The sequence below is a fragment of the Balaenoptera musculus genome, chromosome 6, assembly GCF_009873245.2.
Source record: "Balaenoptera musculus isolate JJ_BM4_2016_0621 chromosome 6, mBalMus1.pri.v3, whole genome shotgun sequence".
Classification (NCBI taxonomy): Eukaryota; Metazoa; Chordata; class Mammalia; order Artiodactyla; family Balaenopteridae; genus Balaenoptera; species Balaenoptera musculus.
Window position 1 is genome coordinate 14,911,562 of NC_045790.1, and position 18,341 is coordinate 14,929,902.

The 18,341-nt window shown below is 42.7% G+C and overlaps 1 protein-coding gene across 7 annotated transcripts in view; it reads left to right on the forward strand.

Moving 5' to 3' along the window:
• The first annotated feature begins 3,142 nt into the window (after positions 1 to 3,142).
• Positions 3,143 to 18,341, forward strand: part of ENTPD4 (ectonucleoside triphosphate diphosphohydrolase 4) — a 41,515-nt gene continuing 26,316 nt past the window's right edge. For 2 of the 7 annotated variants that reach the window (XM_036854923.1, XM_036854929.1), the window contains exons 1-4: positions 3,143 to 3,344; positions 13,833 to 13,923; positions 15,109 to 15,306; positions 15,848 to 16,053. In XM_036854923.1, coding sequence (XP_036710818.1) covers positions 13,916 to 13,923; positions 15,109 to 15,306; positions 15,848 to 16,053 — 412 coding nt within the window. In that variant the 5' untranslated portion in view covers positions 3,143 to 3,344; positions 13,833 to 13,915. Of the gene's footprint in view, positions 3,345 to 4,221; positions 4,278 to 9,369; positions 9,462 to 9,504; positions 9,900 to 12,073; positions 13,452 to 13,832; positions 13,924 to 15,108; positions 15,307 to 15,847; positions 16,054 to 18,341 lie in introns of those variants that run through there. The other 5 variants (XM_036854926.1, XM_036854924.1, XM_036854925.1 and 2 more) reach the window with 5 other exon arrangements.

The window sequence follows — 18,341 nt, forward strand, 5'->3', positions numbered from 1 at the left end:
CATATGAATTGTCTCCTTTATTCTGTTTATGTAGTGAATAATACAGATTATTTTAAAATGTTGAACCAACCTTGCATTTCTTGAAAAAAATCTCATTTGGTTAAGCTGTCTTACTCTCTTTAGATAGATATTGCTGGATTTGAATTGCCAATGTTTTGTTAGAATTTTTGTGTTTATGTTCATAAAGGATATTGATGTGTATGTAATTTTCTTTCTTTTTTATCTCTTGGAATCAGGATTATTCTGACCTCGTGAGCTAGGAAATATTCCCTCCTTCTCTATTTCTTTGAAAGAGTTTATATAAGATTGGTATGATTTCTTTCTTAAACAGTTGATAAAATTTACCGGTGAAACCATCTGGGCCTGGAATTTTCTTCTGGGGACCATAAAAGATAGAGGGCCATTCAGATGATTTTTTCTTCTGTCAATTTTGGGATATTGTATTTTTCCAAGAATTTTTCCATTTCATCTAAATTGTTGAAACCAGCATACAGTTGTTCATTACGTTTTCTTATTATTTTTTTTAATTTTTGTAGGATCTGTAAGGATGTTCTTCCTTTAGTCTTGATTTTGATTATTTGTGTTTTCTTTCTTTTTTCCCGATCAGTGTCACTACGAATTGATCAATTTTATTAATATTTTCAAAGAACCAACTTGTGGTTTTGTTAATTTTGTCTGACTTATTTTTAAAAATTACTTCCTTCCATTTGCTTTGGTTTTAATTTTCTTTTCTTATCCTAACTTCTTAAGGTGGAAACTTTGATTTCAAACTTTTTTTCTTCACAAAAATAAGCTTTTAGAGATATAAATTTCTCAGTAAGTACCGCTTTGGCTGCATTCCATGAATTTTGACGTATTTTCATTACCATTCTATTTGAAATGTTTTCTAATGCTTTTAGAACTGTGCCTGGCATAAAGTATGCAGTAAGTGTTGTCTCCTATTAGCTTAGTTTTTTAATTTCTCCTGTTAATAAGGGAGAATAAGTTGATGGCTCACTCTGACAGTTGTGTTTCTACCCACTTCAGAGCCTCTTTGCTGTTTCCACTGCCTGAAGCGCTACTCCTTCATATAGGCCCAGACTTCATCTATCTTCTGGTTAATTCCTATTCATCTTGCGGGTGTGACCTCAAACATCACTTCTTCAGAGAAGCCTTCCCTGATGACCAAAACCGGGCTGGTCCTCTCATGTACTGGGTTGAATAGTGTCCCCCCAAAATTCATGTCCACCCAGAACCTGTGAATGTGACCTTATTAGGAAACAGGGTCTTTACAGATATAATCATGTTAAGAAGAAATCATATTGTATTGGTTGGGAGGGGAGGGGGTGTGGCTAAATCCAATATGCTGCTGTCCTTTTAAGAAGAGGTGAATTTGGACACAGAGACACACAGGAGAACACCATGTGACAACAAAGGCAGAGATTGGAGTGATGCATCTACAAACCAAGAAATGCCAAAGATTGCCAGCAACAACCAGAAACTGACAGGCAAGGAAGAATCATCTCCTAGACTCTTCGGAGAGAGCATGGCCCTGCCAACACCTTGATTTCAGACTTCGAGCCTCCCATTCTGTGAAAGAATAAATTTCTGTTGTTTTAAGCCACCCAGTTTGGGGTAATTTGTTATGACAGTTCTAGGAAACTAATGCAGCATATTCCGTGTTTTCATACTTTATACTTTTTTTCCCTAGCTCTTATCAGAAGATTGTTGTATATGAATTATCAGGAAACACTGATGGTGTGATAATTCTAGTCTGGCATTTTGGTAGAGGCGTCCTTGAGAGAGAGACTACCATAATATGAACCAGTATCACAGATGGTAAGGACCTTGAAACACACGTAATTTTGAGGGGTCCTGGCCCTAAAAATCATAGCATGTCAGTGGCCAACTACTTCAGCTTCTCAAAGCTAACCTTAGGTATAAGTCACAGAGGTTTCTAATGTGTAAGCTATCCAAACTGGTCATTTTTTAAAAATAGCAACAGATTGCCATAAAAGGGCACTCAAGTAGGAGTCAGAACCAGAGGTTCTGCTTCCCCTTCTGCCTCTAGGGCATTTGGGCAAGACAGTCAGTCTCTCCTCGTTCCAGGTTCCTTAACAGTCAAAGGACATGGTTTGGTCTAGATAGTAACTATGGTCTCTTTGTTCGAACATTCTGTGGCTTTATGATTCTAGTATGAAGCAATAGTTAAGACAGTATTTACTTCTAAAGCACAAGACTCCTTGGTCACTGCTAGCCTTCTTCCATGAACAGTATCTGAATCCAAGGATGAAATGCTACCACAAGGAGATTTAACCCAAGCTGGTGCTGGACCAAGGATTCTGCATAAAATTTATAACTACTAGTTTTGTCCAAGCTTGTTTTACTTGACACAAGTAATGGAGTAGACGTTTCCAGGACTCCCATTTTTAAAAATATTTTAAACTGGCTAGGCTGGCTGGTCACTTTCTATCTCTGGGAAGCAGTGTATTCACCTGTTTAGAAAAAGAAAAAAGAAAAGAAAAAAGGATAAAAAGCTGTGGTTCTCAAGATCTCTTCCAGCTCTGTGACCTCAAGGCACTTTTTTTTGTCAAGCTAGAGTGGGGCTTTGAGCTAAGTATCAGGTCTTGGGGTCACTCTCCGGAACTAGTGCTGTTCACCTCACTATTTCTTCTCATAACCATTGCCTGTGTTGGAGGTGCTCTAACCCAGAGTAGGCTCTGAAACATGCAACTTTTGGTAAGAATGAAATCCTGGCTTTTACTAATTATGTGGACCTTAAGAGAGTCACTGAATGAGTTTGAGCTTCGTTTCCCCGCTTGTAAAATAGGGATAGCTACTGGCAAAGTTGCAAAATGAAATGTCGAGTCGAGCAAAAATGTCTAGTTCTTCTTAAGTTTTCAGGTGCTGTTTTCCATAATACTAAAGAACACAAATAAAAGATGAACTGCGGTGTCCTAAGCACTTTGCGCCTCGCTGCCAGCGGGACAGCCTAGGATCGGCGGTAACCAAGCCACAGTACTGGTTATTTCCGTGATGCCACTTTCACTTTCGGCATTCACTGAGCTCAGCTGCACCCGCGTGGTTCCGCGGTACAGCGCTGCGCTCTGATGCCAGTCACGGCGGCGCAGGCCCCGCCCCTCGGCGTGCGCGCTCCCGCCGCTCCCGGTGACGCGACGCGGGTGGCTACGGGGTGGTGTTTTGGCGGTACGGCTGCGGGAAAGGAGCGGAGCTACTGGGAAGCTGCTGCCGGGAAGCCACGACTGCGTTGCCGGCGCCGCCTCGCCGCGGTGGCCGTGATGCGCTCCGCTCGCGGGTCCCCGCTCCCGGGAATCCCGACCGCCGAGTCGGACGCTGCCGAGCAGGTGAGGCGGCCTTTCCGGCGCGGACGAGGGGAGGGTGGGCGGCCGAAGCGGGGACGGTTGGAGCGGGGCCCGACGGGGCCCGACGGCGCAGCGAGGCCGCGGACGAGCCGCTCTGCCCCGGGGGCCCTTCCCGCGCCGTTGCCTCCCCGCCGCCCGGGCCGCGTGGCCGCATCCGGGCGCCCGCCGTCAGCGCCCGTGACCCCGGGCGGCAGGTGCTGTCCCCCAGCCCCTGGCGGGAGAAAGCTGGCAGTCGTGCTGTCGCGCCCGCTCCGGTGACCGCATTGGATTTCTCCTCTGACACGTAGTGGGCGCGGGTCTGGACCGCATGGGGAGGGACCTGGCCGGGGAGAAGGATGCTGCACCGAGGACCTTGCGGGTCTTACCTGCCACCTTGTCGTGACATTTACAAGTCAGCATCGTTTTTGCTTTACTCTGCTTTTACCAAGTTTCATGGTTTAGGTTTCTCTAAAATCTAAATCTGATTAGCTCCATTGGAAAAATAGAGCTAGTTGGGCAATAAAGTGATGGTAAGAGCAGTGTTTCACAAACTCGAGTAATGCGTGGACACCTCTTAAAGGGACAGTTCGCTCATTCTCTGGAATTTGACTCAGAACCCGCAGGGGTTCTCAGACCCCAGTTAGACGAACGTTGGTGTAGACTGTTTAGGAAAGAAAAGAGATGCTTCCATGCTGAAAGATAAACTAGGTTATTAAAGAATTCTAAATTAGAGACTCAGATCCCTAGTTTAATTTCACATTACAGCCTTTACTGTGTTCCGCTTTATGTAATGAAAATAATTTTCCAGCCTTGGAGAGGCCTAAAAGAATTATATTCTTTGTATTATGTTATATTTGATGTTATTGTGTCTTTGTATCAGGTCTGTTCATTCTGTTTGACACATTAGCAGAATTATAAAATGGAGTATTAATTTGTGTAAGTAGTTTGTTTATTCCATTGTTAACCTTAACATTGATTTATTTGTTGCATATTGAATCTGTGGTTTACATCCTTCCAGGCCTAATAGGAATGCATGATCTCAACCCTTATGTATATAGTCTAGAAAGAAGAAACAAAATGAAAGTTATCTAGGTATTTATATTCTCTACATATTTATTCAGCATGTTTATTTTAAATCAACTACACATGAATAAAGAGAAGATTCAGAGTGTGGAGAAACATTGGGAAATATAACAAGTTAAATCTTGGCAAAGAAAAATATTGACCTGTGCCTTGAAAGAAGTGTAATATTGTGAACAGGACATATTACTTAGTAGGAAGTGACTTAAGTAATGGCCCAAGACAAGAACGAGAACAGCTTGTGTGGGAGAGGAGAGACCCACCTCACTAGAGCAGAGAGATGTTACCTGGGGCTGAGCAGAGAACAGTTTAGTAAAATAAGATGGGACCGTTTGACGGATGGAAGGTCTCAGATGCCACACAGGGACGCTGTTGTTGACCCGTAGGCTCTGGAAGGTTCTTTTTTTTTTTAATAGATCTTTTTTTTTTTTCTAATTTTTTGGCTGTGTTGGGTCTTCGTTGCTGCACGCGGGTTTTCTCTAGTTGTGGCGAGCGGAGGCTACTCTTCGTTGCGGTGCGCGGGCTTCTCATTGCGGTGGCTTCTCTTGTTGCGGAGCACAGGCTCTAGGTGCGCGGGCTTCAGTTGCGGCACACGGGCTCAGTAGTTGTGGCTCACATGCTCTAGAGTGCAGGCTCAGTAGTTGTGACGCACAGGCTTAGTTGCTCCACGGCATGTGGGATCTTCCCAGACCAGGGCTTGAACCCGTGTCCCCTGCGTTGGCAGGCGGATTCTTAACCACTGCGCCACCAGGGAAGCCCCAATAGATCTTTATTGGAGTATAATTGGTTCACAATACTGTGTTAGTTTTTGTTGTACAACAAAATGAATCAGCCATGTGCATACATATGTCCCCATATCCCCTCCCTCTAGAGCCTTCCTCCCATCCTCCCTATCCCCCCATCTAGGTCAACGCAAAGCACCGAGCTGATCTCCCTGTGCTATGCTGGTGCTTCTCACTAGCTAACTATTTTACATTCCGTAGTGTATATATGTCGATGCTACTCTCACTTCGATCCAGCTTCCACCTCCCACCCTGTGTCCTCAAGTCCATTCACTATGTCTACATCTTTATTCCTGCCCTGCACTAGTTTCATCAGTACCTTTTTTTTTTTTTTTTAGATTCCATATATATGCGTTAGCATACAGTATTTGTTTTTCTCTTTCTGACTTACTTCACTCTGTATGACAGACTCTAGGTCCATCCACCTTACTACAAATAACTCAATTTTGTTTCTTTGTATGGCTGAGTAGTATTCCATTGTATACATGTGCCATGTCTTCTTTATCCATTCATCTGTCGATGGACACTTAGGTTGCTTCCATGTCCTGACTATTGTAAATAGAGCTGCAATGAACATTGTGGTACATGACTCTTTTTGAATTATGGTTTTCTCAGAGTATGTGCCCAGTAACGGGATTGCTGGATCATATGGTAGTTCTATTTTTAGTTTTTTAAGGAACCTCCATACTGCTCTCCATAGTGACTGTATCAATTTACATTACCACCAACAGTGCAAGAGGGTTTCCTTTTCTCCACACTCTCTCCAGCATTTATTGTTTCTAGATTTTTTCTTGAGCTGGTTGTATTGTGAAGGTAACATTTTACAAAGAAATGTTTCCAAAGAATGGTGTTCACGGTGAAGGCGGAAGGTCAGTGACCCGCCTAGAGACCTATCCTGAGGTAAGGATGTCTGCTGTGGTCATTTTAGATGTGTGGACTGTTTGAGGAAGAATTGACAGGACCTGATGAATGACATAAAGTAGCAACACACAGATAATTGGGAATCAAGGTTAAGAACCAGGTGACCCCAGTCCGTGGTGATACTCCTCTTAGACCTGGGGAGTTTGGAAGGTGGTATTAGCTTGTGTCAAAAGATTTGGGAGCCCAATCTTAGACTAAATGAGCTTGTGGTAACTGGGTAAGCTCAGGATGTGGAACTGAAACTTGAGGGAAGTCAGAGTTGCAGATCTGGGAAACTACAGAGGGGATGCAGGGAAAAGTGTGACCAGAAAAAGATCATTTAAAATGGGGACCAAAAGTTTGCAAATGAACAGTGAGAGGTGGGGAAGAGGTTTGATTAGGACTTGCTATTGAAAAATAAAATTTAGAGACTTCCCTGGTGGCGCAGTGGTTAAGAATCCGCCTGCCAATGCAGGAGACACGGGTTCGAGCCCTGGTCCGGGAAGATCCCATATGCCGCGGAGCATCTAAGCCTGTGTGCCACAACTGCTGAGCCTGTGCTCTAGAGCCCGCGAGCCACAACTACTGAGCCCGCGAGCCACAGCTACTGAAGCCCGCGTGCCTAGAGCCCGTGCTCCGCAACAAGAGAAGCCACCACAACAGAGTAGCCCCCACTCGCTGCAACTAGAGAAAGCCCGCACACAGCAATGAAGACCCAACACAGCCAAAAAATTAATAAATTAATTTAAATAAATAAATAAATAAAATTTTAAAAATTTAAATATTAAGAAAATGTCGATCATAAATGCAACTACCTGCATTCTTCTTTTTTCTCTTATTTTAAAAAATTGACGCGTAATTGACGTACAACACTATGTTAGTTCCAGGTGCACAACATAGGGATTCGATAATCCTGTACATTACGAAAAAGATCACCACCATAAGTCTAGTTACCATCTGTCACCATACAAAGTTATTACAATATTGACTATATTCCATATGTAAATTTCATCCCTGTGACTCATTTATTTTGTAACTGGAATTTTGTACCTCTTAATCTCTCTCACCTATTTCTCTCCTCCTCCCATTTCCTACCCCTCTGGCAACCACCAGTTTGTTCTCTGTATGTTTGTGTCTGTTTCTGTTTTGTTATGTTTGCTCATTTGTTTTTTAGACTTCACATATAAATGAAATCATACAGTATTTGTCTTTCTCTATCAACTTATTCCACTTAGCATAATGCCCTCCAGGCCCATACTTGTTGTCACAAATGGCAAGATTTCATTCTTTTTTTGTGGCTGAGTAATGTTTCATTGTATACATACACCACAATTTTTTTATCCATCTGTTGTTGGGCACTTTGGTTGCTTCCATATCTTGGCTATTGCAAATAATCCTGCTATGAACACAAGGGTGCATATATCTCTTCAAATTAATGTTTTTGTTTTCTTCAGAAAAATACTCAGAAATGGAATTGCTGGATCATATGGTAGATCCATTTTTAATTTTTTGAAGAACCTCCATAATGTTTTCCTTAGTGGTTGCACCAGTTTACATTCCCACCAACAATGCTCAAGGTTCCTCTTTTTCCACATCCTTGCCAACACGTGTTACCATGCATTCTTCTTAAAACAACAAACGAATCAAGTTGTTTTGATGTATTTTTCCCACAACTGAGTGCCACACAGCATCCTTCACTTCACTTTGGCCTCTCACTCTCACCACGACGGTCATTTCTTACAGAATTCTGCCTGTTTGTGGGCTTCTTTTGATTTTTCCAGGTTCTCTTGTAATCTTTCGATATTCATATTGTTCTTTTTTGAAGCACCCTTCGTGGCATCTTACCTGTTCTTACTCAGGTCTAGCCCTTCCAGAGTCTCATTTGTCTGTGATTTTGTTTGCCTGTAATTTCAGAATTTGCTAATGTCTGTATCACTGCATCCTGCATTTTTCACCGTGGGAGCCATTTCACTTTGCAGTTGACTTGTGTTGTTTTCACTGTTTTCCTTAGGACTATCAATGAGAAACTGACTGAAAAGACTTTAACTCAGGACCCAGTGGACCTCACTCCACTAAAGAATGTTCAGCTGAGGGGGCCCCCATCAACTGAAAGAATTCGAGTTAATGCATCGCTCTGGTGATGGGCCTCACACAACTTAGGCCTTTTAAAAACATGGCAGGTTTTTTTTTTTTTTTAAATTATTTTTGGCTGCGTTGGGTCTTCGTTGCTGCGCGTGGGCTTTCTCTAGTTGCGACAAGCGGGGGCTACTCTTCATGTGGTGCGTGGGCTTCTCATTGTGGTGGCTTCTCTTGTTGTGGAGCACGGGCTCTAGGCGCGCGGGCTTCAGTAGTTGCGGCACGTGGGCTCAGTAGTTGTGGCTCGCAGGCTTTAGAGCGCAGGCTCAGTAGTTGTGGCGCATGGGCTTAGTTGCTCCGCGGCATGTGGGATCTTCCCGGACGGGGGATTGAACCCATGTCCCCTGCATTGGCAGGCAGATTCTTAACCACTGCGCCACCTGGGAAGTCCAACATGGCAGTTTTATGTAATATTGCTAAGAGTTTGCCACCCTAAACCCTGGTGCCAAGACTCTCAGCTGCAAATACAGTTGGAGTTTACATTTTAAGATCAAATTACCGTATTGTTGTCTGCTGGGTGATATTCAGCCATACTTTTGTCCTAAATGAAAGTAATTATTTTAGCAACTTACAAGCTGTCCTATCTTCTGTCTGTCTTTAAACACAAATTTTGTAACTTACAAAAATATCTATTTATCCTCATTGTCAAAGTCATCTCATATCTCAAAAAAAAAAAAAAAAAAAGACAAACACCAGATTAAATAACATTTACTAAGTTTGCCATGGTGCACCCCAACAGTGCCTCTTCTTTGAAAGGTACTCTCTTTTCTCCTCCTCCATCCAAAGCCTACTTCCCACCTGCAGGAACCTTTTTGTTAACATGTAGCCTTCACCGTGCTCCTTGAACGGGTACAGCAAGAGTCCAGATAATTTAACATTGCCTTCTGTTACTCTCTTGATTATTTCTTGGGTATTGGTATTTTCTCCATTACCAATCTGCAAAAGCCTTGAGATTGGAGTCAGTCTTATTACTCCTCTGTGCCCTTCATGCCACTTTGTAATACAAATCGTTGAATCATGAAAGGCCTTTCTTCCCCCAAGGACCTTGACTTCAAGCTGTTAATTAAACATTCTTTTCTTTTGTTCTTAGTTCAGCTATCACATAATTATCGATTTTTTTAAATGTTCAGACTGGAATTCCTGTGCCATGAAGGGTTTTGAAGATAGGCTTTCTTGATATATCCAGAAGAGGATTGGATGCCGGAAACTGGAGATATCAAAGGTAGCTTGTTAAAGACAGTTCTGTTGTTTCTTCTGATGATAAAATTAATATATGCCCTTTAAGCAACCTAGGCAAGCCTAGGGAAGAGAATAGAGATGATCCGTTATCTCACTACTCAGAAATAACTAACCACTGTTAACATTTTGGTTTTTCTCCTCTCTACGCATGATGTTAGTTTTTTTACTTAACCTATCATGAGTATCTTTCCATGCCAATAAATGTAGATCTGTGTCAGCACCTTTAACAGTCACACCGTAGTCCACTGCATACATGGACCATGTTTAATTTAACCCACCCCCCTATAAGGCACATTAGTTTAGAACAGTGTTTTGCTATTATACATAATACTATGATGAACATCTTTATATGTGATTTAGTGAATTTATCTTATTATTTCCTAAGGACGAATTGCTGGAAGTGTGATGGGTAGAGCAGAGAGTAAGCGTGTTTAAAATTTTCATATGTGTTACCCATATGCCTCCAGAGGGTTAGTACATATTTACATTCTCTCCAGCGGTGCTCATGACCTTTTTCCTCCCACTGGTTAGCAAAGTATCGTCAGACTTTAGTCTCTGCCAATTGATAGTGGTGAAGTCTTGTTTTTATTTATATTTCTCTGAATACCAGTGAAGTTAGATTTTATCAGCCATTCGAATTTCTTACCCTGTTAATCTCCAATTATCCTTGCTCATTTCTCTGTTCCGGTGTTTCTCTTAAGAAAGGTAGAAATAAAAACATATTAAAATATATTTAAACATCTAGGTAATTGACATTTTTTTCCTTTTTGTGTGAACTTTTAAATCACAAATATTGTTTGTCCTAAGTTTGGGGTACATGGTACAATATGTGCACCATATTAAAACCTGAACTAATTACAGCGATTTTTTTCCCCATTGTCAGGTAGGCATTGTTAATCCTTTTTACTTAATAACATCTTTGTGTGTGTGTGTGTGTGTTTTGTCCCTTCTACCTCATTGTAAATTCTTTAAGGGCTGGGTCCATATTTGACTCATCTTTATATCTCCTGTTCCCAGCCACCCATGAAACCAACAATAACTGCTTGTCACTTGTGTGACAGGCACTGGTCACTGGGGAAACAGAAGGATAAGAGGCTGCCCCTGCCAGTGAGGGGCTTGCCATGTAATGACGAAGTCAAGCACAAGCGTAACCTATAGCCGACTACTGTGCTGAGCCAATACTCTGGGGACATGAGGTTAGGGAAGTCCTCCCAGAGGGATCATGGTGGCCTTGCATCACGAGGAACACATAGGCGCGCCAACAGATGGACCCAAGTGAGAGAGCCATTCTACAAATGAGGAGGGATGTGGGGCATTCCAGTGACTTGCAGCTCGTGTTTAGTACGGCTGGGGTATAGGGTACAGACCTGTCTAGTCTGTCTGTCAGGGGATAAGACTAGAAAGATTGACAGGGGCCAGATCAATCCTGTCTGATGCAGAAGCTGCGTGTGGCCCTGGAGCAGTTGAAATGCTTGTGCAACTGACAGACTGAACTTTTTCCCTCCCTTTTAAATAAATTTTATTTCATTCATTAAAACAACATCTGTATACATAAAGATTGTTACATACATACAAGAATCATTATTTATCCAGTACACAGTTCTTTTTTTTATTGAGGTATAGTTGACTTACAATTATATAAGTTTCAGGTGTGCAACATAGTGATTCACAGTTTCTAAAGATTACGCTCCATTTATAGTTATAAGATATTGGCTACGTTCCTTGTGCTGTACAATATATCCTTGTAGCTTATCTAATTTATACATATTTAGTTTGTACCTCTTAATCCCCTACCCCTCACTTGCCTCTCCCTTCTTTCCTCTCCCCACTGGTAACCACTTAGTTTGTTCTCTATATCTGTGAGTCTGGAGAAACTGAATTTTTAATTTTAATTACTTTAGCCACACGTGGCATTGGCTACCGTATGGAATAGCACAAGACTAGATCAAGAAGAACCTCCTTTACCATCCTAAGGAGTTAGGACTTTTTCCTGAGTGAGAGAGAAAAATTGGGAGGTGGGGAGGTGTCATGATTACTGTTTGTTTTGGAAAGATTACGCTAGTTTATAAGTTTGTAACCCTTTTGGGTCCCAGAACTCTGAAACTTGACTTCTTGCCAGGCCCTTTCCTAGGGGCTGCCACGCTGGGAATGCAGCCAAGCAGACCTAAATCTGGCCCCTTGTGGGGCTGGCATTCTGGAGGAGGAGACACATGAGCAAGAGAAATGCAAACACACACACACACACACACACACACACACACACACACACACACACACAGAGTATGTTAGAGGACAGGATAGGAGTATGGATTCACATGCTTGAATCCCAGCTCTTTTATTTATAGTTACCTTTTATTAGCTGTGTGACCTCAGGCACATTACTTAGCCTCTCTGCTTCATCTATAAAATATTATGCAAATAGTACCAACCTTGGTGGTTGATAGGAGGAATAGAATAGTATTTGTAAAGCATTTGAGCAGGGCCTGGCACATAATAAGCACTATATAAGAAGTTCAGAAAGGGACTTCTCTGGTGGTCCAGCGGTTAAGACTCCGAGCTTCCACTGCAGAGGGCATGGGTTCGATCCCTGGTTGGGGAACTGGGAACCTGCATGCATGTGGTGTGGCAAAAAAAAGAAGAAGTTAATAAATATGTAAATGCTAAGGAGGAGAAATAACCCAGGGAAGGGAGCTGGATGGAGGGGAGAGCTTGCAGTTATAGATTGCGTGGCCAGGGCAGGCCTCCCTGAGAAGGTGACATTGAGTAAAGATCTGAAGGGAGTGAAAAAATAAGCCATGTGGATTATTTCCAAGCAGAGGGAGCAGCACATTCAGAGGCTCTGAGACCGGACAGTGCCTGGCGTGTGTGAAGACAGTGTGGACACCAGTGTGCCTGGAGTGAAGTGAGAAAGGGAGAGGGACGGTGAGGTCAGAGCAGTAACAGGTGTCCGGATCCCGTAGGACGGGGAGTTCAGGGTACAGCCTTTGGCCTTTATTTACTTGCGAGGGGAGCCGTTGGAGGATTTCCAGCACAAGATTAACAGGATCCTGGACCTGAGCAGGGATAGGGTGGATGTCAGTTTCTGTTGAAGAATCTGCCTGAAGCTATGGGGTGAGGAACTGGAGAGCCGCTGGGTTGAGACTGCAGGTGGGAGACTGACGAGTTAGGCTGCTGTCCTGATAGGCCAGGTAAGAGTAAGAGATAAGAAGCTCACCTCAGGCAAAAGTGATAAGAAAAGGGACAGACTTTAGAGAAACGGAGGTTAAAGAAATGGAAGGACTCGGTAAGAAATTGGCTCTGGAGGATGAAGAGGAGGGAGGGGGAGGATGAAGAGGAGGGAGGGGTCAGGCACGACTCCCTAGTTTCTGCTTGAGCAGTCGGTGGGATTGAGATTGAGAGGAGGAGCGTGGCAGGAGCAGGGTGAGGCTTACAGTGGAAGGGTTCAGCTTTAGAAGTGTTTCTCGTGGGCCCGTGCGATGTTCAGATGGGGGTGTTGGTAGGTGCTTGGAGATATGTGTCTGTAGCTCAGAGGAGAAGCCTGGGGTGGAGAAAGAAAGTTCTGAGCTATCGGATCATTGAAGCAGTAAGTGAAGTTGACCAGGAACAGAGATTAGAGTTAGAAGAGATTGGAGCCAAGACAGGGAACCTGGGGAACAGAGCAGACAGGATGTGCAGAAACGCCGAGACGTGGAGGGTCCTGAGAAGGAATCACTCAAGAGCTAAGAAGCAGACTAGGGGAGACAGCTGTTCTGAGAGGCCTGGAAGAGGTACAGCGGTGCCACAAGACCGAGAAAGAGACCCAGGATCACGTGTCCTTCAGATCCGGCAGGTTGGAAGGAGGCCCCGGCCTCCTGTTCTCCTGTGATTTGAGGTCTGGGAGCTGGAGGAGTGGCAGCCATGGTGAAGGTGACAGAGCTCACTAGGAACATGGTGCCTTACATGGTACTTTGTACATAAAAGAGCGGTCTAGTAGGTATTTATCAGATGAACGGAGAGTTCAGATTCCCATGCGGTTATTCATTCTGCCTGCCTCCTACTCCCACCCCCAATCTTCCTTAACATTCAGCACCGCAAGGTGGTTAAGACCTATTTGGTGACCTGTATTTTGGCGTCACTGATTCGCATTTAGGTAAAAATGCCAGACTGTTATTATCTCTTTTGATTTAGGCCTATGTCTCTGATAGCACGAAATTAACTTTGAAGTGTGTTGCTCAAAATAAACCGAGCTAAGAGCTCCGCTGCAAGGATCACAGACCAGATTACGTGTGCTTGGATTTAAGCAGGCACTTGATAAAGAACATAGCATCTCCTTGGCTTGTGCTGTCTTTGTGACTTTTGTCGCTTCCTGGAACAGGAGGGCTCTGGCACCGGGAGGCCTTCTGTAATGGTGTGTGAGGACTGACTCCCAGGGCCTCGCCTGACCTCTGACCTGCCAGCATGGGGAGGTGAGTGATGGTGCCGAATCACCGGCACTGTAAAACCCGAGATTTGGTGCCACAGAAGCGGGTCTCGAGAGGGGGGAGGAATCTAAATCCCAAGTGAAAAGTGTTCAAAGTTGTGCTACACTTCTGTTTAACACCTTTGTTCTTCCAGGGCCCCAGTGGGGTGCCTGTCACAGAAGGAAAGTGGTAATGCCAGGCGGATTCTACAGGGGTTCATGTAGTTTACTGAAAGGGGCACACATGTTGGAATCTGGGAGGAGTTGTATTAAGCACAGGATAACCGTCTGTAAGCCTCGGAGGTGTGGGAGGGGTGATAAACTCCATGGCGTGGCCCAAGAACCCACACGGAGACCAGAAACTACATAGAAAATCCCATTGGGTTAGCGGGATACCTCCCCCTTCTGCGAGATGTTTTAGTCCATGAAACACTCTTTAAAGAGAAGAGTGTAGAAATTAACAGTAAACAATAGAATTTATCCCAGAGGCAGCAAGGTTTGTTTTGTTTTTTAAGCCTAATAATAGTCTCTCATTCCTGACAGACTGAGAAGAAAGTTTATTTGTAAAAATGTCTCAGGAATATTTCTAAAAACACAGGATATACAAAACGTATTTATTGACTGTTGCGGGGATGTTGTTAAAGATACTGTTTTTTCCCTTTTTCTCACGCAGTCAGCACGGGAGAGGTTGGCCTTGGGATTCAGTGTTAGAAAGTCTCATTCCTCCTGGGCTGTTTGTATGTTTCTGCCGTAACAGGCGGGGTTTTGGTCATGGTCATGCTCAGCCACCTTTGCAGGCTTCCCTTATTACATGTGTTTCTGGGCTCTAAATTCAGCATCCTTAAACCTGGTTTCATTATAGATTTACTTATTTTTCTCATTGAACTTATTCTTATAAGCTGTCTATAATTCTATTTTTGGAACAAAGCAGGACACAAATAAAACTACTTAATACTCTCCAGAAAGGGGGAACACAGAAGTATCATCAGGGCTTAATTCTCATTCATGTAATTTTATAATAACGAGTTACATAGCAAAATAGCAATGTGGAAGATGCCGGTATACCGATAACCTACCGGCAGGGAAGTAGGGGCAGCTCAAGCTGAATGTCTTAACTTTCAGATCAGTGGAGGTGAGGGGAGGCCTCTCTGGAGCAGACTGCTTTAGCTAAAGCTGTCTTTTGAAATTTCAGGATCGGCATCTCCTGTCTTTTTCCGGCGTCCTGGCATTTCAGCATCTCTCCAGTGGGGTGTCCCCGAATTCTGAACACCAACTTACGCCAAATTATCGTCATTAGCATTCTGGCTGCTGCTGTTTCACTTTTATACTTTTCTGTTGTCATAATCCGAAATAAGTATGGGCGGCTCTCCAGAGATAAGAAGTTTCAAAGGTAGGAGGAAAAAACATTTGTTTTCTAGACGGGATGCCATACCTTCATGTTCTGACTTCCAGACTTTGGGGATTTGGATGGAATTTAAGGAGCAGGTGGCTGGAGGAAACAGATTTTGTACCGAATACAGCATAGCATGAAAAATTGAACTGTTTGAAATGGTTTAGTCATTAGCCACCAAATCCACATCATAAGAGGATTTAAGCATAAGCTTCTCCGGTGATATCTTTTAAGCTGATTTTTCAGTTAATGTTGATAGTTTGGAAATAGAGTTTTGCTTTTCAGAGCTTATTTGAACTTATTTAAAGGAATGATGAATGTGTATCTGCTCTAGATTAATTAATTAATTAATCATTTATTATTAATTAATTTTATCACGATCACTTTTTTGTTTTCTTTTGACTTTTTAATCATTTGGCAGTTGTAAAAGTGTTACGGTGGTGCTAGCACACAGCTTAGACATCACTGATTTGGTGTTTGTTTACTGCGTTATTGATAGTCTCTGTCTCATTAAAAGTATATGTTTGTTTCTCCAAACAAGGTACTTGGCACGCGTTACTGACACTGAAGCTACAGACACCAACAACCCCAATGTGCACTATGGTATCGTGGTGGACTGCGGCAGCAGCGGGTCTCGGATATTTGTCTATTGCTGGCCAAGGCACAATGGCAACCCTCATGATCTGCTGGATATCAGGCAGATGCGGGATAAAAACCGCAAGCCTGTGGTGATGAAAATAAAACCCGGTATGTAAATGATAAGTATCTGATTGGTAACCAGGTTCTGCCTTTTCGTTCTCTGTGCTGGCTTTCACGTCTTTCCCCTGCTCTCCCTGTAGTCACCACCCTCATTCAGAGCTCACACCAGGACCCAGTTGGTCTCCTTGTTTCCCTCTGTTTTCCCTTTTCTGTTCATCTTGCATAAGCTGACTAATACCTTCATAAAATAGCCTAAACCCTTGTCTGTCTTTTTTGTCTCCTGCAGCATTTACCATAGTGCCTTTACTTACAGTGTCTGCTCAAATGTTTGCTAGTTGACGTTAATTATGGAGGGATTGTTTTCTAGTTGGTAGCCGTTGGTCTCTATCCTTAATGACAAAGTAATTTCAGATAACTCATGGATATCTGTACTTGAATACATTGGTATGTATTTGTTATTTTTAAAAATTGCTACCCCAGTGCATTTCTAATCATCTAGGTTATTTAAGAAGAGCTGATATCACTATGTCTAGTTTTAAAGATACTGTAATTTCTAAGTCAGTGTGTTATGTAAAAATTGGGATTTGCCTTCCTCATTAGACAATTTAAATCAGTGGTTCTCAACCTTTTTCTGTATCTGTATCATTTCCACGGGCAGCACCCTTCTGTCAGGAGTGTTAGGAATGGAAGATCTCAGGAGTACCTTGAAATAGGCATCTTACGTCTTGATGGTTGGTAATCATTGATGTGATTGGACCATAGATCTTAATGGAGTTTCAGCACTTTTATTTCATTTAGTTAACGTGTTAAATAGTAAAATATTAAATAAAAAATCTGAAGAATTTATCTTTGAATATATTAGAGAATGTTGACAAAAAATAGCTGTCATAGCTTATTATCTCCCATTTCAAAAATATAAGTGAAAAAGAGATTAGTTTTAACTGATAAGAAAACCTGTCCTCATAAAACAGTCTACCAGGACTGTAGACCTTTTGCATCCTACTCATTCTTCAGTGAATAAGTCAGTCCCACTTCTTTCTTCAGGCAACACTCAACAGGTTGACTGTTCTTTGAGGTTTGGGCAGCTTGGCACCAGCATGTAGCTCAGAAAATTCAAAATCTCTACCTCATTTTTCAGGTTAAAGAGAGGGAACTTACTCTGAGTCTCTTGTATAAGCATTATTTTGATACCAGAGTGCATTTCCATGAACATTCTTTTTTTAATTAATTAATTTATATTTGGCTGAGTTGGGTCTTTGTTGATGCGTGCAGGCTTTCTCTAGTTGCAGCGAGCACGGGCTTCTCATTGCAGTGGCTTCTCGTTGCGGAGCACGGGCTCTAGGGTGCGCAGACTTCAGTAGTTGTGGCGCGCGGGCTCTAGAGCGCAGGCTCACTAGTTGTGGTGCACGGGCTTAGTTGCTCCGTGGCATGTGGGATCTTCCGGGACCAGGGCTTGAACCTGTGTCCCCTGCATTGGCAGACGGATTCTTAACCGCTGCACCACCAGGGAAGCCCCCGTGAACATTTTTTAAAAGTTATTCATAGAAGATCATTTTCTCTGTAAGTCTTAGTGAATGACTTTTAAGTTTTAGTTTTCTATTTTCCCATTTCTTACATTTTTATGTGTCTCTAAATCTAGAAATATTTTCAGGGTTAAAGTAATATTGACTAAATAAATTCACCAGAAAGTTAAAAAATAAAACTCTGTAAAGCACTTTGCATTTCATCTGGCTTCACATCCCAGGTTCCATCAGTGATTACCTGCTCTCATGGAATAAGGTGAAAACTTTCATGCCTTGGAGTTGTACCCTGAGAACAAGGGGCAGCTACAACAGCATTCCAGGGTACACACCAGTATCTCATTAAAATCAGGCTGAATATCATTCTCTTTGATGCTACAGGAAATGTTTGAAGTGGAAATTCAGGTACCTTTTTATAGTACTTCTCTGTCCTGAAGCATGGGCTCTTGTGTATAGCATTATAGCAAAGCTCTAGAAATTTCCTTACTTAATAGATTCTGGATAGTTTTGGGCTTGGTGTCCATTGAAATGTCACTGTATGTGGAGTCCAAAAAATCTGGCTTTTAGTTTGCTTGATGCTGATTGCTTTGACAGATCGCTTAATCTTTCTGAGTCCACAATTTCCTAATCTGTGAAATAAATTTTGGACTTCTAAAATCCCCCTCAGCTTTAATGTTGTAGGCTAAATGACAGCTGGAAATAGTCATTCACTTATGCACTTATGTACTCATTCAACAAATATTTGTTGAGCACCTGCTATTTGCCAAGAGACTGTGTCAGGTGCTGAGAATAAATTTGAACAAGACACAATTTGTG